The 25,122-nt window shown below is 32.4% G+C and overlaps 1 protein-coding gene across 8 annotated transcripts in view; it reads left to right on the forward strand.

Moving 5' to 3' along the window:
* The window catches only part of LOC143068766 (dynein axonemal heavy chain 6-like), a 127,350-nt gene extending 107,091 nt beyond the window's left edge, over positions 1–20,259 (forward strand). For all 8 annotated transcript variants that reach the window (XM_076243041.1, XM_076243042.1, XM_076243040.1 and 5 more), the window contains 13 exons: positions 122–358; positions 658–882; positions 1,906–2,116; positions 5,802–5,904; positions 6,238–6,465; positions 6,816–7,454; positions 11,308–11,501; positions 11,793–11,986; positions 13,750–13,961; positions 15,014–15,233; positions 15,662–15,819; positions 17,940–18,086; positions 18,742–20,259. In XM_076243041.1, the coding sequence (XP_076099156.1) occupies positions 122–358; positions 658–882; positions 1,906–2,116; positions 5,802–5,904; positions 6,238–6,465; positions 6,816–7,454; positions 11,308–11,501; positions 11,793–11,986; positions 13,750–13,961; positions 15,014–15,233; positions 15,662–15,819; positions 17,940–18,086; positions 18,742–18,963 (2,990 nt within the window). In that variant the 3' untranslated portion in view covers positions 18,964–20,259. The remainder of the gene's footprint in view (positions 1–121; positions 359–657; positions 883–1,905; positions 2,117–5,801; positions 5,905–6,237; positions 6,466–6,815; positions 7,455–11,307; positions 11,502–11,792; positions 11,987–13,749; positions 13,962–15,013; positions 15,234–15,661; positions 15,820–17,939; positions 18,087–18,741) is intronic.
* Positions 20,260–25,122: the final 4,863 nt, after the last annotated feature.

Here is a 25,122-nt window from a genome sequence, read left to right on the forward strand (position 1 = left end):
TTTAAGATAAAGGAGAGGTCAATATTTTTTGTGGTTCAGCAATCCTGTTTTTCAATTACACAAGAGAAATAGTTACAAACTTAAATTATTTTTAAATACGATATTTTGCATATAATTACAGGACTAACTGCAATGGAAAGATTAGAAGCCCAGAACAGTGGAGACAAAGCAAAGCAGAAAAGTCCTCCTAAGTGGATATCTGAGGCTATGTGGCAGCAATGTCAACACTTAGAGGCTACATTACCTGACATGGAGAAACTTTGCCGTAGTATTATGTCAAACAGTACACAATGGAATACATTTTACAAGTTGGAAAATACATATAATTTAATGACTGAACCATTTAAAAATCCAAAAGGTAAGTAAACAAAAACTTTTGTCTCTGATGTCAACAATTGTAATTATTTCAAATCAAAGCCAACTAATTGGGCTTTATCAGGAGTCTTATTGACAAACAAAAATCCAAACAACTCCTGCAACTCATCATGTATTATGTAACTTGATCTTATGTGATTATGATGGTCTAAAGAATTTTATCGGATGGATCAAGCATAGCATTATTCTTTATATTTTATTGCATTTATTACAATACTTACCCAAACTTTTACCAACATTTGATAGACCAGTCATCATTTTAATATTTTCCATATTATTTAGGTGAAGTGACAGAACATGGCATTGTGTTCCCATGGGAACAACTGACTGGTTTCCAAAGACTACTGATAATCAAGGTTCTAAGGCCAGGACAGTTGGTGGAATCAGCTCAGAAGTTTGTTGAAGATCAGATGAGCAGCAGTTATCTGTCCACTGGATCATTTGATTTGAAAGAAATATATGATGAGTCCTCGTCAAAAACTCCACTCATCTTTATACTTTCACCAGGTTTGTTTTCAATCATAGCCTATATAGATTGTAGTATTTTAAAAGTCTATCCAACATCTAATTTTGTAAAGTGTGGAAAGATTTCTGCAGTTAATTTAGTATAGAAAAATTTCTTTCATTGTACAGCTAAAAATTTTGATGAAAAATAATGAATTGCAAAAACTAAAAAAATAGTATGTTTTTTTTTTTAATTGTAAATGTGGACTTCTAATATCATACTGTATAGTATAGTAGATACTAATACAAGACAGAATTTTTGTCTGTGAAAGGGTTAGATGTGAGTTTTCATTTTTATAGGCATATGTACATTTCACTAGTTATAACTTTCTTGTAAAATAATACCAGACTAGGTTCTTTATTATTATTGTACTGTTTTGACTACAGCGGGTAAGTAAATAAATATAGTTATATTAGCATGGAATTCTATTTATTACATTTTAATGTTCTTAGTTTATTTCAGTTATATTTTTTTTATATTTGTTTTACGTATGTTAAAAAAATTGGTTTTACATGTATTTGATAGAGCAGCAGATCTTTTGGTGTTCACATCTGCATCTTCATCCTTTTTGGTTAATTTGCCATTTTATAATTCATACTTATATTAAATTTCTGACGAGGTGAACACGAAGAAAAATATTTCTTGAAAAGTTTGCAATGTAGTCTAACCAAATTAAAATCGTAAAAATTTACATTTGTGTTTAACCCATTGATAATGAAACCGAACCTCACCAAAATTATGACCAAATAAACAACAAAACTTCAGATATTTCTGCATCTTATGGTATGTATTTTATAAAAATCGGTCATAGATTTGCTTGGTAATAATATTTTGAAAAATATCGATTTTAGTTGAAATGATAGGACATTTTTTGAGTGAGAACTCACTTTTGTCCTATGACTGTATTTTTGAAGATGCATAAAATGAAGTATTATTTCCATAATGATAAAAAAAAAATAGATTAAAAGTTCAGGGATTGTAATTGTATTTTTATGGAAATAAATTATTAATATTTTCTTTTTAAGGTACTGATCCTGCCAGTCAGTTAATCAGATTTGCCAAGGAAGAAAGAGGTAGTACTGTACATTTAGATATGATATCTCTTGGTCGAGGTCAAGGTCCTAAGGCTGAAGAGCTGATCAATAAGGCAAAGATACTAAAAGGAAGATGGGTGTTCTTACAGAATTGTCATCTTGCTTCTTCATGGATGCCAAGACTCCAGGCTATTGTTGAAAAGTAGGTATTCAATGACAATTCATACACTGGACACCTGATCAGATTCAAGACACTTGATGTGAAATTCCACACCACTGATGCATATGGCTATTAGATGGTACTCCTAGTAAACTATGTAAAATTCTGATTGTTGAATCAAAAGTAAAAGTTCAAATTCTCTGCAGATTCTCTTGTATCACACCTTTTTCACTGTTTACCAATTGATGAATCAGAATAATATCATTACATGTATTTGACATTTTTTCAATAATTTCTTTCCTTAAAAACTTTTCAATTTCTTTCTGAATTAAATTCATATAATTCAATTGTTTTAGGAATAGTTATTTGGAATGGTATATTGTCTAGTTCAAAAGTATAACCAGTTAAAACATTTCTTATCCATTTAATCAAAGTTAGTAAATCCCAGTTTTGAATGAATACTGAAATCTGTTCTCCAATAAAATTATCTGGAGTATTGTATAACTTGAACATACAAGTACTTACAGATGCATTTAATGCATTGTCTTTGGTTTCTTCAGTTTCTTTTTGTTTTTTGCCCAGAATTTGTCCTTTGGCCAGAATTTGTCTTTTGGCCAGTTTTTGTCTTTTAGCCGGACCCCAATGACTGTCCTTCTTTGACCAATTGTGCTTTCTTTTCCCTAAAAAAACATCTCCTGATTCCATAGATAACTTGTCTGACCTTTTGTCATCTTTGTCCAATTTGTCCACTTTTTCATCCAGGTTGTCCCCGAATAAAAATTCTGTAACAGGTGTGTCTACTTCACACAATTTCTTATATTTTCCTGGGACTATAGGCCTTATCATCTGCTTTTTTTCCCTGTTTGCCGTACATATCCCATGAGTTAAAACTTTAAACAAGTCTTTGAATATAGGTTTGGTTTCACTCATGTCCCCTTTTGTCTTAATAATGTTCAAAGCCTTGAGTACCATGACTAATGCTGAACTACATGTCTGAGTTATCTTTTGCATCGCCACATCTCCTTCTTGTTTTGTTTTTAACACCTTCCATAATTCTCTGTTTACCAGAGGTACCTAAAAAAATCAATTGAGCATTCATAAATGCTTGACCATTTAATCATGATAATAGAATTAATATTACCGTTGATTAAAAACGAACTTCAGTCTCAAAACCATTATCGTTCAATATATAAATATACTTTTTTGCTTTATTTTGCTTTAATCTTAATTATACTTATATCTAAAGCAATATAATATATAATTTGAAAATATACCTTTATCTTTTTACAATTTTCAGGCACCAAATATTTGTCTGTTAGCCTTTGATACTCCTCGTCTTTCAACGGTTTCTCTATTGCTGTTTCAGCAAGTTTTGCCATAGCACTATCTATCTCAGGACCAAACTTTTTGTCCTCTTCATATTCTTTCTCCAACTCTAGAAAGAAGTCTTCGTCTACCTCATCCAGCATTTGGTCTAAAGAACAACCAACATCTTGGTCATCTTGTTCCTCCTCAGACTCCATATCGTCATCTGATATGTCTGATAATTCAGGAATGTCACTAACACTGACAGTTACTGTCCTATCGGACACTTTTTGTGGATGAGTTTTAGTTTTATTCACTCTTTGCCACTAACTTTGTCTTGCAATTGCAAATTGTTATAGCTAAATTAGCCATAATCTCAGTTTGAGATTTTTCCATGCTGGAAAACTTGTCCATCATGTCTTTCTTTGTTGGACTGTTATTATTTTCATTCCCGTTGGTTTTGCTTTCATTTTCGGGGTTCCCAGACATGCGCAGTATACCACTTCCCACTGGCATGCGCATAGCATCTGCACTTACACTTTTAGTGTTTATATCAGTATCACGGTTTCCCACCGTTTCAGAAACCTTTCCTGATTTAATTTTGTAAATTTTTTTTGTACGACGTTTCACCATTTCGGCAAAATTGTTCCTTTCGGACGTTGATTCACCAATATTATTTTCTGCCATTTTGATGACCACTTTGGTCAAAAGCAGTGTTAATCCAATAAATCCACACGATTTTTTAAGCCATCACACAAAAATTACGGAATATCCATCAATCAAAAAAATTTATCAATAAAGAGAAAATAACAATCAGTCAAACAAAAATATACAACAGATAAAAATGTTGAAAAACTCATTAAGCTCATAAAAATGCATTTACGACCTCGGACAACAACGTGACCGCAATGACCTTGGACAGGGCCACCTGGCTGTCCTCTCATGGGAAATCGTCTGTATCACCAGTTTAATAAAATTATAATTAATCTTCAAATGTTTGGATTAATTGAAAAATTAGGTTTGGTTGTGTGACACTTTGGTTTTTGTTTAGTCATTCTGTTATTGATTTTGGACTGAATGTTTACTTGTTTATTTTTCAAAAACACAATGTTTTGAGAAAAAGCTATAATGGGATAGTTTTGGAATGTGGCTTTCAATCCATGTACATGTGATACATCCAGGTACTTAATTATATTATTCCTCACCCAGATCTGATATGCTTAGAATATATCCATTGACAATGTGACAATCACATTTTTGTCGAGCCTGCAACTTTTGTTGCAGAAAGGCCGATCCGGTGGCGGCGTTAACTAACTTCTTAAAAGGTTTATATTTTAGAAGCTGAAAGACCTGGATGCTTCATACTTTGTATATAGATGCCTCATGTTACGAAGTTTCCGTCAGTGACATGTCCAATGTCCTTGACCTCATTTTCATGGTTCAGTGACCACTTGAAAAAAAAAGTTCAGAATTTTTGTAATGTTGAATTCTCTCTTATTATAAGTAATAGGATAACTATATTTGGTATGTGCGTACCTTGCAAGGTCCTCATGCCTGTCAGACAGTTTTCACTTGACCTCGACCTCATTTCATTGATCAATGAACAAGGTTAAGTTTTGGTGGTCAAGTCCATATCTCAGATACTATAAGCAATAGGACTAGTATATTTGGTGTATAGAAGGACTGGAAGGTGTACATGTCCAACTGGCAGGTATCATCTGACCTTGACCTCATTTTCATGGTTCAGTGGATATAGTTAAGTTTTTGTGTTTTGGTCTGTTTTTCTCATACGTTATACAATAGGTCTACTATATTTGTTGTATGGAATGATTGTTAGGTGTACATGCCTAGTGGGCAGATGTCATCTGACCTTGACCTCATTTTCATGGTTCATTGTCAAAGTTAAGTTTTTAAGTTTTGGTCTTTTTATCTAATATTATATGCCAAAGGTCAACTATATTTGGCGTATGGAAATATATTATGATCTATATGTCAGTCCCGCAGGTTTTATTTGACCATGACCTCAATTGCACGGTTCATTGCACAGTGTTAAGTTTTTGTGTTTTGGTCTATTTTTCTTAAACTATTAGTAATAGGTCAACTATATTTGTTGTATGGAAGCATTGGTAGCTGTACATGTCTTGCCTGGCATGGTTCATTGGTTTTTGTTTAGCTATCTTGGTTAATGTTAAGTTTATATGACAGTTGTAATATAGGTTTATACTTAGGACTATCAACATAATATCAATGATTAGTAAAGAAGGCGAGACGTTTCAGTGTGTGCACTCTTGTTATTTTGAAGCTATGTCAAAGTAAAAAGTAGCATCCAAAATCATAGTCAGAAAGTAAAAGAAAAGTTATTGATTTTCATACAACATAACCTCTTTTCAGGTCTAATTCATGTAAAATGATTTAATTCCAGATTCAATGCCTCTACAGAAGAAGTAGATAAACAGTTTAGACTATGGTTGAGTTCTAATCCAGATCCTTGTTTCCCCATATCTATTCTACAGACAGGCATGAAAGTAAGTCAAAATTTCAGGGATAGAATGGAAAAGCTTCTTTTTTTAAGCTAGGATTTAAAACAAAAAGGATATCTAGAACATATTCTTATTTTTAATTTTTTTTTCAAATGATACAACATGAATATGCATTACTTTGTTTGTATCAGTATCAATTATAAGTGTTTGTGCTGCACATAAAATGTGTAAACAGGGCCCTTTGCTTGCATGTCAGATTTCTATATAATTTTCTTCAATATGATAAAAAAAATCCACTAGAATCAAGTGCCATTTAGGGAATTTTTTCAAATGCAATTTTGCCTCTATTTTAACAAATGTATATGATATTGATTTCAGATGACAGTAGAGCCACCTCAGGGTTTAAAAGCCAACATGTTGAGGGCTTTTGGTGGGTCTGGTACTGGTGTTGTTACTGAGAAGATGTATGAAGATTCAGTCCCTGGACCAGCCTGGCCCAAGCTTCTGTTTGGTCTCTGTCTATTTAACAGTGTTATACATGAAAGAAGAAAGTATGGCAGACTTGGATGGAATATTGTTTATGGATTCAATGATTCTGATTTAGAGGTATTTTCAATATTGTTGGAACATTTCAAGAAAATGAAATTCGATGATTTTGGAAAAATGTTAAATTATTTGCCTTTCCCTCAATGTTCTTAACCTCTTAGAATCATTTTCATTTACCAGCAGTAAGGAAACTTTCAAGTTTTTGTACATTCTTGAAATTTGAATGGAAAAATTTTTCTAATTACGTTTAATCTTCACATATTGAAACACTTTTACAACAGATTATCGAACTAGTGTTAAGATTTTGAAATCAAACCTGTAACAAGAACTTCAAGCATTGCATTACTGTTTTCCTCACAAGTCAAATAATTGTTTGCAGAATTTTTAAGGACATATTTATTTTTCTACAGGTGTCAATGCTACAGTTATCTAACTTGTTAACAGAACATCCTAATGTTCCTTGGAAAGCCTTGACCTACCTGACAGGGGAGGTAACCTATGGTGGGCGTGTCACAGATGAATGGGATAGAAGATGTCTACATGCTTTACTGGGGAGATTCTTCTGTCCTAGTGCTCTGTCTGATGATTATAGTTATTCTCCTGATGGGGTAAGTTTTATTGTACACCTGACAGGGGAGGTAACCTATGGTGGGCGTGTCACAGATGAGTGGGATAGAAAATGTCTACATGCTTTACTGGGGAGATTCTTCTGTCCTAGTGCTCTGTCTGATGATTATAGTTACTCTCCTGATGGGGTAAGTTTTATTGTACACCTGACAGGGGAGGTAACCTATGGTGGGCGTGTCACAGATGAGTGGGATAGAAGATGTCTACATGCTTTACTGGGGAGATTCTTCTGTCCTAGTGCTCTGTCTGATGATTATAGTTACTCTCCTGATGGGGTAAGTTTTATTGTACACCTGACAGGGGAGGTAACCTATGGTGGGCGTGTCACAGATGAGTGGGATAGAAGATGTCTACATGCTTTACTGGGGAGATTCTTCTGTCCTAGTGCTCTGTCTGATGATTATAGTTACTCTCCTGATGGGGTAAGTTTTATTGTACACCTGACAGGGGAGGTAACCTATGGTGGGCGTGTCACAGATGAGTGGGATAGAAGATGTCTACATGCTTTACTGGGGAGATTCTTCTGTCCTAGTGCTCTGTCTGATGATTATAGTTATTCTCCTGATGGGGTAAGTTTTATTGTACACCTGACAGGGGAGGTAACCTATGGTGGGCGTGTCACAGATGAATGGGATAGAAGATGTCTACATGCTTTACTGGGGAGATTCTTCTGTCCTAGTGCTCTGTCTGATGATTATAGTTATTCTCCTGATGGGGTAAGTTTTGTTGTACCACTGCAAATTAATTATATTAGGGTTGGGGGTATATAAGAAGTATATGTGTCTCCATTCATTAGTCAGTCTGGCTGTGGTCTATCTGACCTTAGGCATTTCAAGTTCAACACCTCCTTACAGGATTGATAGATATTGATTAAACTTTAAACAGCTGTAGAGCACTACCTTGAGGAATATGATGTCCATACTAAAGGGAGCGATTTGAACTTACTTGCTTGTTTCATTAATGTAATTTGTGGTAAAAGTATTAGGGATTGGGTTATAATTAATTTAGTTCACTCCCAGCTCTAGTTTATTGCTGCAGACATAATGCATTGTTACTTTGTCTAGAAAATTAATGAGCAAATTCTTCTGAAGCACTCATATGTCTAATTCATAGCGGTCTAATCACTAACTCCCCAGGAATTGATTGTAAAGTAGTCTGTTTAATAGATATACATTTCCTAAAATAATATTTCAATATTCGATATAAAAAATCCAAACTTTGTCTTGCTATGTCAAAAATGTATAAAGGAAACTTTCATCCAAGTGCTCTGTGAAGTTCTCAACTGAATGAGTAAATTAAATTGATAGCTTAGAGGATGAAATAAAGTGACAAATTAAATAATGATAAGATTTATTCTGTCAAAGTGCTCTCCCAATTATGTTAGTCTAAATTAGTAATACGATAGTTAAGTTACAGTGACACAGTCCAATGATGGAAAGAGTTTTCTGTCAGTGTATTCTATTATATTCTACTTGTTGGGTAAGTTGTAAGTATTTACAGGGTAATTTCACCTGGAATGTGAAATTTGAAATAATTTCAATTTTTTCATTCATTGGTTCATTCCTCCGTAACTGAAATTGATATCAAAGCAATTAAAATTAGTCATTTTTATATGCTGATTCTGGGCCATAGATTGTACCAACCCAAGTTAAATTCGTAGCTTCATTGTGTCTGTCTGACTTTACTCTCATTGAAATTGTTAGTCAAGTCCTAAGTGAACTTTTACACTGAAATTTTACAAAATCCAACCATGAATGCCTTTAAAAGTTATTTCTTGAAAAATGTGTGATTTGAAATTTATTGCAAAAACTTGTAGTTGACAAATACTTGTGTCCATCCACTGTACTTTGAGTTATTGTAAATATTGATAACCATTTTGATTAGGTACCAGAAGAGGTAAGAGTTATACACTGGATCAACATCTTTGCTTATGCTCTATGTATGTTGTGACACTGTTTTTTAATTTAGGGTAACAGTAAAAAAATATAATTGTAAAAATTTGAAAACTAAAATTTTAATTTGAAATTTTCAGTTTGGTGCTTTAAGTCACAAATGTGGTCTAACTAGTTTTGGTCTTATTTATTTTGGTCATTTTATTTTGAAAACAAGTCTGCAACAGACTTTTCTTATTTTGGAGGATCTTGGAAATTTTTATTTAGAGCAATACATATGTAAGAACTTGTAGTTTATAAGAGGTTTTGATATATTTTCATTGCGCAACATGTGTTGTTTGTAACATATGAACACTGTCAGGGTTTTTTAACATACGAACACTGTCTCAACATACAAGAGATTATACAATGCTTGTTACAAACTTAATTTATAGAAATCTTGTGCATGAACATTTTTCTTTCAGTATACACAGGATTATGTCAGAGCTAGACAAATACTTAAAAATAGGATGTAGTTACAAAACAATATTTATTCCTAGAGAATTGCATGTTACTTCTGAGTCAGGAAAAGAAAGTAGTTTGGAACTAGCCTTTGCTTACCTTTAAAAGATTTCTTTTGTTTGAAACAGATATTATAAAAATTTTGAAAAAGAGCCAATGTGTATTCGGCTTTCTTGTATGCTTCAATGGAGTTGGAAGATAAATATCTATTCAACTATTGCCTTAATTATAATCTTTTTTATGATTGTTAATATTGTGCTTTTATCTGTCTGAATGTTACCATCCTAAAGTGAAGTCAGGCTACTATTAGTGATCAATTCTGGTCCATATAGTGCAGATATTTCTTTGTTTATTTTTGAAATCATAGCAAATGGAATATTAGTTTGAATCCTGACTGTGTTAACAAAGTCAATGAGAAGACAGTACATATATCACCAAAAACTGTTTATAATCTTGGTTTTGGTGTATTATCATATTATTCATATTTTAATTAATAAGGGGAAATAATTGTGTGGTATTTTGTAATACTATTTTATATTGGCCTTAATCAATGTTATTGGGATTTTGAAAATTATAAAGTCTAAACATGCCTTATTTTTAGCTCACCTGGCCGGAAGGGCCAAGTGAGCTTTTCCCATCACTTGGCATCCTGCGTCCGGCGTCGTTAACTTTTACAAAAATCTTCTCCTCTGAAACTACTGGACCAAATTTAACCAAACTTGGCCACAATCATCATTGGGGTATCTAGTTTAAAAAAATATGTGGCATGACCCCGGCAACCAACCAAGATGGCCACCATGGCTAAAAATAGAACATAGGGGTAACATGCAGTTTTTGGCTTATAACTCAAAAAACCAAAGCATTTAGAGCAAATCTGACATGAGGTAAAATTGTTTATCAGATCAAGATCTATCTGCCCTGAAATTTTCAGATGATTCGGACAACCCGTTGCTGCCCCTGAATTGGTAATTTTAAGGAAATTTTGCAGTTTTTGCTTATTATCTTGAATATTATTATAGATAGAGATAAACTGTACACAGCAATAATGTTCAGCAAAGTAAGATCTACAAATAAGTCAACAGACCAAAATTGTCAGTTGACCCATTAAGGAGTTTGCCCTTTATAGTCAATTTTTAACAATTTTCGTAAATTTTTGTAAATTTTGAGAATATATTTTCCACTGTAATTACTGGGCCAAGTTCATTATAGATAGAGATAATTGTAGCAAGGAGAATGTTCAGTAAAGTATAATCTCCAAACACATCATGATCATCAAAACACAATTTTGTCATGAATTTATCTGTGTCCATTGTTTAATATGCACATAGACCAAAGTGAGCGACACAGGCTTTTGAGAGCCTCTAGTTTAATTAAATTTAGAAAAATAAGTCCTTTTAACATTTACACAAGATTTATTTGTACAGTTTCAGATAGCATTAAATTAGCATAATTTTTTATTTGACACTTTACACAAAACCCTTTTATCACTCATTTCTTTATTTCTACACTTTGCAACAATATATACTTCAACATTTCATAAATTTCTTTTGTCCAAAGGGAGGTAACTGCATGTTAGTAAATGGTTCATCATGATATTGAGAGCAAGCATGTATCATGTATGAAAAAAAACATTATAGGAAGATCAAGCATTCTTCTGCTTAATGAATGCTATGATTTAGATTTTATTACACAATTTTTTTAACACAATTTTTTTTTTTTTTTTTAAAGGGACAAATGTCCATTCTCTCAAAATAACTAAACCTGCAAGTAACAAGGTAGGAAAGATGGATTGCTGTTATTTTTAAAGATGAAACTACCCTACAGTTATCACTTTATTTTCATTTTTAAATTCTGCAGAAATTAATTTATTGTTATTTTACAGATATATCGGCCATTGAAGACAAACTGTGCCTTCCCTCAGATTGTTACATACCTGGAGACATTACCTAGTTATGATTCCCCAGAAGTGTTTGGTATGACAGAGAATGCAGAGAGAGCCTGTAGAATCTTACAGGCAGATGATATGATTGAAACCATTGTCAGTGTACAACCAAGACTGTCCCTAGATATTATGGGGTAATTCTTTTTCAATTACAAACAAAGACTATATCTTGGATAATTATATTATCTGTGCACATCCAAGGTTGTCTCTTTTATTACATTTATTGGCAGGGAACATCCAAATAGTAACAAGCTTTTTTTTAACTCGTCTCCAAAGTATATTTCAACTCTCAAAGTCTCAAAGTTAAAATTAAAACAGATTTTCCAAATTAAGGTGCTTTCTTATTACACCTTTTTAAGGAAAATGAACAAGATGGAAAAACAAATTTGTTTTGGTCCAAAAATCTTTTTTGTTTTCCATTTTAGGAGTGATAAGAGTAATGACCAGATAGTACTGGAAATTTCTGAGAACATCATGAAGGAATTACCTGAGTCCATTGAAGCATTTATTTGTGATGAAGATGCTAATCCTATGATTCACCAGAATGTTCCCAGACCAACACTCAAAAATATACTGTTTAAAGAAACACCAGAAATGAAAGACAAGGATAAAGCAAAGAGTATGTGTAACATAAATACTTCACTGAGGGTGGTAAAGGGTTATTTTCGTGGATCGTTTTCAGTCTTTTTATTTCACGTGTATTCGTGTTTTGCCGTTTTATTTCTCTTTTTCTCGTGTTTGGTTTGACGTGCGTGCTTCGTGTTTCCCCTTATTTAATTTTCTGTATTACGTGTCGGTACACTTAATTTCTCGTGCTTGTCTCGTATTTGATTAAAAAGTAAACCAGAACTAAATTCAAGGCAGTACGGGGTTGTTTTAAATTATGTGTTCCCAGGCTTTTAAATTACTATGAATTCACTATGAATATTTTTTTCTGCACGCTGAAATCAGATGCAACTAGCGGACGCTAAGAGTTGACCTTAGGGTCTACATGTCAATAATGATAGTTACTGCATGATCTCCAAGAACGGATGTGTGATAACTTCTAGTACTTTATTCCTTGATATTTATCATTTTTATTTCACGTGTTTCCGTGTTCATAGCCCCCCTTTACCACCCTCTTCACTGAAAACTGGTTGCATATTTTCTCAACTATACCAATATATTTACTATTTAAGATTTTTAAGTCAAGTGATTAAAGATATTATGTTATTCACTTTTCTGGTATTGTTATTAAGTTATGTTATGCCTTTTGTGTCATCATTTTTGTCAAAGTTTCAATGCATTAACTTGTATTCTACTTGACCCGCCTTTATAAAATTTCAAGTTATATGATCTTGGGCTAAAATATGAATAGCTGATTTTTATACGCCTGTCAAAATTTTGACAGGATGTATTATGGTATACAAATGTCCGGTGTCCGTCCGTCTGTCTGTCCGGTGTAAACATGTCGCACTATAACTTGAGAATGACTTATCCAAATTTCATGAAACTTAATATAGTTGTTTCTTATGATGGTCAAATGATCTGTATACTTTTTGGTGAAAATAAGATTTAAACATTTTGAGTTACAGCACTTTGTAACTAAAACAGGGGTGTTTTATTTTCATATGTCGCACCGTATCTCAAAAACAATTCTTGATTATTGCTTAAAACTTTACACACGTCTTAGTTATATTAATCTTAAGATCTGTATACTTTTTGGTGATAGATTCAAAATTTCATTTTTGAGTTATTGAGTATTTTGTAAAAAAGGGGGAGGTTTTTTTACATGTCGCGCTGTATCTCAAAAACGATAAATGATTATTGCTTAAAACTTTACACACTTCTTTGTTATATTAATCTAAAGATCTGTATACTTTTTGGTGATGACTCAAAATTTCATTTTTGAGTTATTGAGTATTTTGTAAATAAGGGGATGTTTTTTTTTGTTTTTTTTTACATGTCGCGCCGTATCTCAAAAACAGTTTATGATTATTGCTTGAAACTTTACACACTTCTTTGTTATATTAATCTAAAGATCTGTATACTTTTTGGTTTGATTCAATATTTTATTTTAATGTTATTTAGTTTTTTGTAAAAAAAAAAAACAGGGTGGGGGGGTTTCACATGTCCCGCCGTATCTCAAAAACAATAAATGGTTATTGCTTAAAATTTTTTCAGAAACTATTTATGATTATTGCATAAAACTTCCACACAAGACGTCGGGGGTATCATGCGCACATGGCGCAGCTGTTTATTGAATCTGGTACTACCATTAAGACTTTCAAATGATATGATGGTATCTACACAGGTTTGTTTTGAATAAGAATGATGATTCCATCTGCATGTGATCTCAAATACTTTCTAACTGTGATCGGTCATATAACTTTTCATTTTCAGTTGTACAGGACTGTATAGAATCTGTGGTAGGAAATTCAGCCTTGTTGACAGTACTCAGACAGGAAGTGGATAGATTTAATAATCTGTTATCACTCATACATACATCACTAAAGGAACTTCTAAAAGCAGTCAAAGGAGAGATAATCATGTCAGACGCATTAGAAGAGGCCTACAGTGCTTTTCTGGCACAGAGAGTCCCTCAGAGATGGAAGGTAAGAATAAGACAATCTGTAGCTTACCATATATGGGTTTTCCTATGAAAAAGAATTCATTTTTTTTTACTCGAAATGAACATACTGTGGAGTCCCCAGTGTCAGCGCAGCCGGTGATACCGTGCATTAGCTGATTTTGTCATATAAACAAAGTAACACAAATAAAATCGTTCTTGTTATTGTTTTAGACTTCCGAAAGGATAAAAAACAATAAAACTGATAAGTTCAAGATTTAGATAATAACTGCATTCCCGTGATTTACAATATTTGGCCAATTTCCATTAAAAAAATTACATCATCAGATAAAATTTGTTTTATTTATGTCAAATTTATATCAGATTGAAATAATTTTTGCTCTGCATCCTTGGCAGTGTGTTTGGTTCAAATTCAGCTATATTTCGGAGTAGAAATTCTTTCCTTTAGTCAAAATAAGCTATTTTTGGCAGGCATGCATGAAATCACCGGACATTGAAGGAACTCTCAGAACAGGGGTTTCCCTAATTTTGGACACACATTACACAAAATTTTGAGGGTGAAACCATACAAACAGAAGATTTTATGAAATAAAAGTATGTTATGAATGTGTTCACACAAATTTATCCAATTATTGGTTTTATCAGTTGAATGAAGTGAAGTCATAAGTCTTAGGTGCGCGGATACACCGGACTGCACCTAAGTTTAATAAAAAGATTTGTTTGAAATGTCATATATGAGTGAGAACAAGCACTTTCTATGTGGTTACATCATTATTTTATATATCAAGACTAACATCAATAAAAAATTTGAAACCAGCATAAATGAATTATATACATAGGAAATAAGTTGACTAAAGTTAAAATAAAGTCATTTAGATTAATGTTAAATCATCCAATCAAATACATGCTGTTCTTATTGGAGACTTGTTAGAAAGTTATTCTCATTTTGGGCCTTGTAACAATTTTTTGACAGAAATATAAGGATAAATATCATATAAAACAATGTTAAAAGAGTTTCTTAGTAGAAGAATAAAATATCATGTAGGCAAAGTTCTTATCTTTGCTTTCCATTTGAAGAATGCTGCCTATGAGTCCTGTAAACCCCTTGGCTCATGGATTTATGATCTGAAACTAAGAGTGGATTTCTTTGCCATGTGGGCAGAACTGATCATTACCAATACAGAGAAGTTGATCAAACAAGCAGTATCAACAAAAGGTGCCACAGAAGTAGAGGGAGAAGATTTGATGAGAAATTTACCAAGAGCTTTCTGGTTGTCAGGATTCTTCTTCCCTCAAGGTAAAAAAATAAAGTCTAAAAAGCCACTGCTAATTCCGTCAGTAAACCAAATTACATTGTGTAACCTGATTGGATGTTTTGATCTTTGCAAAACAATCCCTTTTGGTTAATGATGTTTAATGAGTTCTGCTGTGTCCCTAAAAAATACCTGAAATGTGTAATCTGTATAAAAATAATTAATCTATGTTGCACAGATATCTGTTAGATATGAATGTAGTATTCTGATTTCAGTCGAAATGATAAAATGTAAACATACAAACATACAAACATGATAGAATGAAATTATTAATCATTGTTTGAGGTTTAATTGTGCTATGAAAGCGGGAGAGGATTTAGTTTTCATTACAAAAGGAATTTAAAATAATTTCATATAACAGCTTATTGTATTAAATTTTGGAAATGCTTATCTCTGTTGTTGCATTTTACAGGATTCTTAACCGGAGTATTACAGAACCATGCCAGGAAGGTTGGAATATCTGTTGACTCTTTAGTCTTCAACTTTGAAGTACTGACTTCTAAGACTGACACTGAAGACAGTCTGGGTGACCTCAAGCAAAAATTGTCAATCAGAGAAGTAGCTTTTACTGTAAGTTGTTTATGCTCTTGTTTTTACTGTAAATTGTTCAAGCTATAGCTTTTACTGTAAGTATGTTTTCTGGTCTGTGTGTCCTTTCTTCCATCTGTCCATTCGTCCGTCCATCTGTCTGTCCTACTTCAAGTTAAAGTTTTTGGTTGAGGTAGTTTTTGATAAAGTTGGAGTCCAATCAACTTGAAACTTTGTACACATGTTCCCTATGATATGATCTTTCTAATTGTAATACCAAATTAGAGATTTTACCTTATTTTCACGGTCCACTGAACATAGAAAATGATAGTGCGGATAGGGCACTCTTGTACTAAGGACACATTCTTGTTTATGCTGACTTCAGAAAAGTACCTTTTAATGCAAGTCAACTATGCTTTCCATCAACTGGTACCTTTTAATACATATTATTTACACAATCCATAAGTTTTCCTATATTTCACCTACCAGTACACTGTTTATCATAGTAAAGCGTATACTTTAATTTACACTATATACCAGAACAAGAGATTGTACTGTAAGAGATTTACAATGTTGATTAGAGATCCAGCTTTTACTGTAAGAGATTTACAATGTTGATTAGAGATCCAGCTTTTACTGTAAGAGATTTACAATGTTGATTAGAGATCCAGCTTTTACTGTAAGAGATTTACTATGTTGATTAGAGATCCAGCTTTTACTGTAAGAGATTTACAATGTTGTTTAGAGATCCAGCTTTTACTGTAAGAGATTTACAATGTTGATTAGAGATCCCGCTTTTACTATAAGAGATTTACTATGTTGATTAGAGATCCAGCTTTTACTGTAAGAGATTTACAATGTTGATTAAAGATCCAGCTTTTACTGTAAGAGATTTACAATGTTGATTAGAGATCCAGCTTTTACTGTAAGAGATTTACAATGTTGTTTAGAGATCCAGCTTTTACTGTAAGAGATTTACTATGTTGATTAGAGATCCAGCTTTTACTGTAAGAGATTTACAATGTTGATTAAAGATCCAGCTTTTACTGTAAGAGATTTACAATGTTGATTAGAGATACAGCTTTTACTGTAAGAGATTTACAATGTTGATTAGAGATCCAGCTTTTACTGTACATAAGAGATTTACAATGTTGATTAGAGATCCAGCTTTTACTGTACATAAGAGATTTACAATGTTGATTAGAGATCCAGCTTTTACTGTACATAAGAGATTTACAATGTTGATTAGAGATCCAGCTTTTACTGTAAGAGATTTACAATGTTGATTAGAGATCCAGCTTTTACTGTAAGAGATTTACAATGTTGATTAGAGATCCAGCTTTTACTGTAAGAGATTTACTATGTTGATTAGAGATCCAGCTTTTACTGTAAGAGATTTACAATGTTGTTTAGAGATCCAGCTTTTACTGTAAGAGATTTACAATGTTGATTAGAGATCCAGCTTTTACTGTAAGAGATTTACAATGTTGATTAGAGATCCAGCTTTTACTGTAAGAGATTTACTATGTTGATTAGAGATCCAGCTTTTACTGTAAGAGATTTACAATGTTGTTTAGAGATCCAGCTTTTACTGTAAGAGATTTACAATGTTGATTAGAGATCCAGCTTTTACTGTAAGAGATTTACTATGTTGATTAGAGATCCAGCTTTTACTGTAAGAGATTTACAATGTTGATTAAAGATCCAGCTTTTACTGTAAGAGATTTACAATGTTGATTAGAGATCCAGCTTTTACTGTAAGAGATTTACAATGTTGTTTAGAGATCCAGCTTTTACTGTAAGAGATTTACTATGTTGATTAGAGATCCAGCTTTTACTGTAAGAGATTTACAATGTTGATTAAAGATCCAGCTTTTACTGTAAGAGATTTACAATGTTGATTAGAGATCCAGCTTTTACTGTAAGAGATTTACAATGTTGATTAGAGATCCAGCTTTTACTGTACATAAGAGATTTACAATGTTGATTAGAGATCCAGCTTTTACTGTAAGAGATTTACAATGTTGATTAGAGATCCAGCTTTTACTGTAAGAGATTTACAATGTTGATTAGAGATCCAACTTTTGGGAAGTTGCTTACTCTATGTTTATCACAAAAATAATAACTTTGGTTTTACAAACGTTTATATGGTTTTTTTTCAGGGTAAGCCCCACACAGATGATGGTATAGTTATATTTGGACTGTATTTAGATGGAGCTAGATGGGATCCTAAAACTGAATGTTTACAAGATTCATTACCAGGATTTAGATTTGCACATTTACCTGAAATATTATTCCAACCAGTACAGGTGGGTGTAACAATAAGATATTTTGATTTCTTACTTTTGTTATGCATTGTATTTGTTGTTTTTATTACATATAAAAAGAGGCACTTAATTACACTTGTGTGCTTGAGCTTTATCTTGATCAGGTGTACACTGTCATAAGCTCTTTTCATGTATTAACAAAATAAATTACAGACTAGGGCATTACATTCCAAGTTGTAAAACAAGTATAAAAAAAGAAGATATGGTGTGATTGCCAATGAGAACACTCTCCGCAGGAGACCAATGACAAACAAGTTAACAACTATAGGCCAATTTACGGCCTTCAACATTGAGTAAAAATACATACAGCATAGTCAGCTGTAAAATACCCTGAAATGAAAGATGTAAAACAACCTGAATGAGGAAAATCAAAAGCCTGATTTTCATACAAAATAATGAATGAAATATAGATATAATATACTACAACAACCCTTGCATAGTTTAGTGTGACAATTGTTTAATGAAATACAAATATAATATACTACAACAACCCTTGCATAGTTTAGTGTGACAATTGTTTAATGAAATACAAATATAATATACTACAACAACCCTTGCATAGTTTAGTGTGACAATTCTTTAATGAAATATTGTAAGCTGTACAGTATTTATTGAATATGGTTTGTTTTTGTTTTAGACATCAACAGCAATAGAGTCAGATGATGAAAAAGATGAGAACGATGAAGAAAATTCTCATGTGTATGAATGTCCTCTATACAGAACTTCAGCTAGGGCAGGGACATTGTCCTCTACAGGGCATTCTACAAACTTTGTTACTGCTGTTACCCTACCCTCTGAACAGCCATCCAGATTCTGGGTCATGAGGGGTGTGGCTTTACTATGTCAGCTAGATGAATAGTGGTGGAATTTACTCTGATGCTAGCCAGTAAAATTTGGGGAAGCTTTGACTTTTCATTTGATTGACAATTATATTATGAAGTCAAGCATTTCAATAACACTACTGCTGAATATTTATAAGTGAATATAATAAACATTATTTTTCTACAATTTTCTTTACATTTTTTTACTATTGTAATAAAAACCGTCCATTATTTTGTAGTTAAGAATTAGGAATTTACGTTTGATTTTGTATACAATTGAACTATTTTGTTGGAGTTTTATTTTCTTATTTTGTTAATGTTTTTTAGTAGATTATAAATTTTATTTTTCTATGATTTATTTAATTTATTTGAATGAAGATTTTATTATTATTCCTATCTGTGATATACATGTAAATATTGGGTTATTTAACAGAAAAGTATGTAAATATTATGAAGACTCTTTGTATAATTTATTTTTTATTGTATAAATATAGTGTAATATCACATCCACCAACATTATCAGTATTACAAACCTAAGTTATAATTATAACCAGTTGCGTAACCAGGGTTGAAATAATGTGGATGCATAACTTTTGCCCAGCAGAGCTAGGCGTCACCCAAACTGAGAAAAGCAGATTGTTTTTGCAGTCTGCTAAGTCAAGCAACTGGATTTCAATGAAACTTTCAGAAAATTGTTATTATTGAGTTCCACAAAGCTCCTCTAATTTTCTGATTTCTAATCCAATTGTTTAAGATTTGTCTTTACTAAGCTATTAGACTTTTCCAAGTCTACCTGGTATACAAATTGATGATAGAGGATATTTGTGATCACTGCTGATAGATTATCTAGTTTTTGTTTTCCCATGAGTGTTGAACACTTCCATCAACTTGTTTTTGATGTAAATTCTGCATTCAAGTCATTATATAACAGCAGTATTCTTTCATTATGCATATTTAATTTTATTTTCAAATTTCATTTAAAAACACATTCATTGTCATATTATCGATTCTATGTTTTAAAGTTTGTGTTGTACACATATCAATCTGTATTTATAATTTTTTGTGAAGAAATTGCTATGCAACTAATGTGATTTTAATTTTTTGATGCACTACTGAAATATTAATAAAAGTCTAGTAACTATTCTAAATGAAATATTTACATCTATGGTATTGATACACCTGACTGTTTAGTGTTTAAATGTTAAGAGAATCTATTTATAACTCAACCTTCCAAAATATTGATGTTAAGAGAATCTATTTATAACTCAACCGTCCTAAATATTGATGTACTGCTGATGAGGTGCTGTGATAGTAAAAATAAAACGTTTCTTTCATATATATTTTGTTATCTATAATGATGCCATATGAAAATTACATCTGGTATGAGTGCCAATGAGACAAATCTCCACCAGAGGCCAAATGTTATAGAAGATAGGTTACTGTATGGTTTTTAACAATGAGCAATCTTCATAGTTCTGGTAAGCTATAAAATGCCTGAAATGCCAAATACAGCAAAAAAATGACAACCAATGAATAACAGGCTCCTGACATGGGACAGGCACATACAGAATGTGGCAGGGTTACACATGTTTGTGTGCCTTCCCCTAACCTGGGACAGTGATGTTTATTTTTCTGCAGCATATTTTTTTGCATCTTTAAAGATCATTGTCAAGCCTTATCCACTTGATATAGTTATTATTCCCTTGCACCATGGCAAATTTTATCAGGCTAATAAAAACAAAGAGACAACATGATTGATAATAATGAAATAATCCACCAGAGGCCAAAGGTATAGATGCCAACCATTACAGTTTTTTGTCAAGCCTGAGACTTCATACAGAGATAGTGATAAGGCAGTGTTCACTTAATCCTTAATATCTTTATATTTTAGAAGGTAGAAGACCTGGATGCTTCATACTTTGTATATAGATTATGTTATGAAATTTTCTGTCTGTCCTTCACCTCATTTTCATGGTTCAGTAACTACTTGAAAAAAAAGTGTAGTATTGATTGCTCTCTAGTGAGTAATGGGATAACCTTGCACAATCCTTGTGTCTGTCAGACAGTTTTCACTTGACCTTAACGGCTTAACCTCATTTCATGGATCAGTGAACAAGGATAAGTTTTTGTGGTCAAGTCCTTATCTCAATACCTATAAACAATAGGTCTACTATATTTTGTGCATGGAAAGATTGTAAGATGTTCATGTCCAACTGGCAGGTGTCATCTAACCTAGACCTTATTTCCATGGTTCAGTGGTTGAAAGTAAGTTTTTGTGTTTTATCAGCTATATATGGTGGGTGGAAATATGGTATGATGTACATGTCAGTCTGGAAGGTTTTATTTGACCTTGACATCATTTTCATATTCATTGTTTTGTGTTTTGGTCAGTTTTTCTTAAACTATAACTGTATGGTGTATGAAATGATAGAAATGTTTTTATGTCTGTATGAGTGATATCATATTACCTTGACCTTATTTTCATGATTATGGTTGTTAATTTATTTGAATGATTGTACATATCTGTCTAGCAGGGTTCATCTGACCTTGACCTCATATATAAAAAGAAGATGTTGTATGATTTCCAATGAGATAACTCTCCACAAGAGACCATAATGACACAGAAATTAACAATTGTAGGTCACTGTTTGACCTTCAACAATGAGCAAAGCCTCTACCGCATAGTCAGCTATAAAATGCACGGAAATGACAATGTAAAACAATTCAAACAAAAAAACTAACTGCCTAATTTATGTACAAAAAATGAATGAAAAACAAATATGTAACACAAAAACAAACGACAACCACTGAACTACAGGCTCCTGACTTGGGACGGGAACATTCATATAGAATGTAGTGTTTATGGTTTGGTCTGTTTCCTGTATACTACAAGCAATAGATCAACTATGTATTGATTGATTTTAAGGTGTTATGTATTTCTAGCTTGGTGTATCTGATCTAGATCTCATTTTCTTGGATCATAAGTTAATGTGATACTTGTAGTAAAACTTTCTATTTAAGGCTTTCAACATAAAATCAATGTTAGCAATGTGAAACATTTCAATATGTGCACTCTTGTTCTGTAATTGTTACATATTTTGTGCTGAATTTGTGATGTTATATTCAACAGTCCACTATAGTTACAGATTCCTATTCATTACCAAATAGGAATGGTTCCCATTTAGGATATTGTTGTGATAATGGTATCACCAGTGATGATGTAAACTATATGTTCAAATCATCATAAACTCATAATTTTTGTATGAGGGTCTATTAACATATTTCACGATCAACAGAAATGCCTGAAAAAGTTCCCCAGTTGAATATTTTGTTTTTATGTGTGAAAAGAGATCTTATCTTTTGATGTGTGTATTTTACTATGTTGGGAAGCAATTTGAGGACAAAATTTGTCAATTGCATGCAGAGCAAAGGAATATATCATTTTTTGGACTAAGTTCCATCAATAATAATGGCCTGGTCTGAGTTAGAATGGTTTATCCCATTTATAATAGTGTAGTCCATTGTGAAAATAGGTATTTAACCTAGCTGGAAATGGAATATCCCTCAAAACAGTCAAGTCCATTTTGAAATATAGGTAAATATTAAATTGTCAAGTGAATACTAATATGTATTTTTCATCAATAACTGAAGGAACTAAACAGTTTTTGAAATGGATTAATTTATCATTGTAAACATAACAACTTTCAGTACTAACTTGATGCTCATGTAACCTTACCAGATTTATGTTAACTATCTTGAGTGATGTTTCAATTCAGTACTCATATAGCAGGTTGTCTCTTAATTCAGTTTAGTGTTCACTCAAAATTTAATATATTTACTGTTGAAGCAGAAGATGTAACTTATCAAAAGTAATAAGCCAAATATGTTTCATTCATTGATCAAATAATCAATAAGTAAAGGATTATTCCATAATTTAAGGGGGTGATTTGGGGTGTAAAAAAGCAGTCTGATTTGTTCAAGGCTTTGTAATAATGAAATATTGACAAACAGATTAATAAGAGACCACAACTTGGTCAAATATTGACCATGTGTTTTGGGAGATTGTGACTTAAAAACATCCATATTAGATAATGCTATGTTATAATAATGTATATGCATACTGCAATGATTATGAATGGTTTATCCCATCCATTGTGAAAAAAAGGTATTTAACCTAGTTGAAAATGGAATATCCCTCAAAACAGTCAAGTCTATTTTGAAATATAGGTAAATATAAGTGAATCCTATTATGTATTTTTCATCAATAACTAAAGGAAGTGAACAGTATTTAATATGGATTAGTTCATCATTGAAAACATAGGTGAACAACTTTCAGTCCTGCCTCAGTGCTCATATAACCCTTCCAGATTTATGTTCATTATCTTGAGTGATGTTTCAAACCAGTACTTATACAGCAGGTTGCCTTTTAAATTTAGATAAGTGTTCACTCAAGACTTTAATATGTGTACTACTCAAGTGAGTAGATGTCACTGATAACAGAGATATATAATACAATCGAATTATATGTCTCTGCTGATAATAAGTAATAAACTATATCGTTCACTGATCAAATAACCAATAAGTAAAGGATTATTCCATAATGTAAGGGGGTGAGATGGGGTGTAAAAAAGAAGTCTGTGATTTGTTTAAGGCTTAGTAACAATGAAATACAATGTATTGACAAAAAAATTAATAAGAGACCCTTGGTCAAATATGGACCATGTGTTTTGAGAGATTGGGACTTAAAGGCATCCATATTAAATAATGACCAGCTAGTGTAGCAGTCTGGTCCATTTTTAAAAGGCAAATTCTGGATTAAAATATCTGGATTAAAATAATGTATTCTTGATAAGTTTAGTCCACTTTTCAGAACAGTCCATTTTCAAAACAGGTAACAATGACTGGGAATTGAATATCCCCTTTATGGTTTAGTCCAAACTTTAAAGCTTAACTGCTTTGTATTTTAAAAGGCAGAATACCTTAATACGTCATACCTTGTATGCAAATGCCTTATATTAAGAATTTTCTTACGGACATACCTTCATTATCCCAGACTCCATTTTCATGGTTCAGAGATTGCTTTTGTCATATGAATTTATTTTCTTATTAAGAGTAATATGATAACTTCATTAGCTATACAAGTTCCTTGCCTGGTTTACATGTCTGTCAGACAAGGTTCATCCCACCTCAATCTCATTTCATGGATCAGTGATCATGGGTAAGTTTGCGTGGTCAAGTCCTTATCTCAGATACTATAAGCAGTAGATTAACTATATTTGGTATATGAAATAATTGCAATGTGTACATGATGTTGTGCCTTTGTTTTTCTTTACATTAGCTAGAGGTATAGGGGAGGGTTGAGATATCAAAAAACATGTTTAACCCCGCCGCATTATTGCACCTGTCCCAAGTCTTTGTTAGTCTTGTATGATTTTAAATTTTAGTTTCTTGTGTATATTTTGGAGTTAAGTATGACGTTCATTATCACTAAACTAGTATACATTTTTGTTTTGGAGCCAGCTGAAGTATGTCTCCGAGTTCGGGAAATTTTTCGATCCATTGGTGGCCTTGTTTGCTCTTTGGTTGGATTGTTGTCTCTTTGACACATTCCCCATTTCCATTCTCAATTTTATGTCTTGCTGTTAGGTTTCATCTAATCTTGACCTCATTGTTCATTTGGCTATGTTGATTGTCATTTAGTCTTCACCTCATTTCTATTTCATTTTCTTGTTCCAGATTTCATTGAGGGCTAAATATTGGGCTAACCAGTTAATATAAACAAATGGTTAAGAATGAAACTAAGTGTTTGATTGTCAATGTCTGTGGGTCTTGGTTGACCCGAGTGGTGTTAAATGATTTCATCTACAGCTAACAAAAGCCTATGAACAACGAAGTTGTTAGTTTGAACCCCACTCTTGGCAGATGCATTCAACTCCTATCTTAATTGATAAGAAATGCCAGTTTTCTTGTTAAAGGTCAATGGTTCTATCTAGATACTCCACCTTCCCTCACCAGTAAAAATAGTCACCAGGATAAAGCCAAAATTCATGAAACACAAACAATCAATCTCTCTTGGTACTAAAGTTTGCATCAATCATAAAAACTGGTCGCCATGATACAGCAGAGAGTGCTTTTAAAGGTGAAACACAAACTATCAATCAATCAAGTTATCATATAAAACCAAAAAAATAACTTTT

This window comes from Mytilus galloprovincialis, chromosome 3 (genome assembly GCF_965363235.1).
Source record: "Mytilus galloprovincialis chromosome 3, xbMytGall1.hap1.1, whole genome shotgun sequence".
In the NCBI taxonomy this organism is placed as follows: domain Eukaryota; kingdom Metazoa; phylum Mollusca; class Bivalvia; order Mytilida; family Mytilidae; genus Mytilus; species Mytilus galloprovincialis.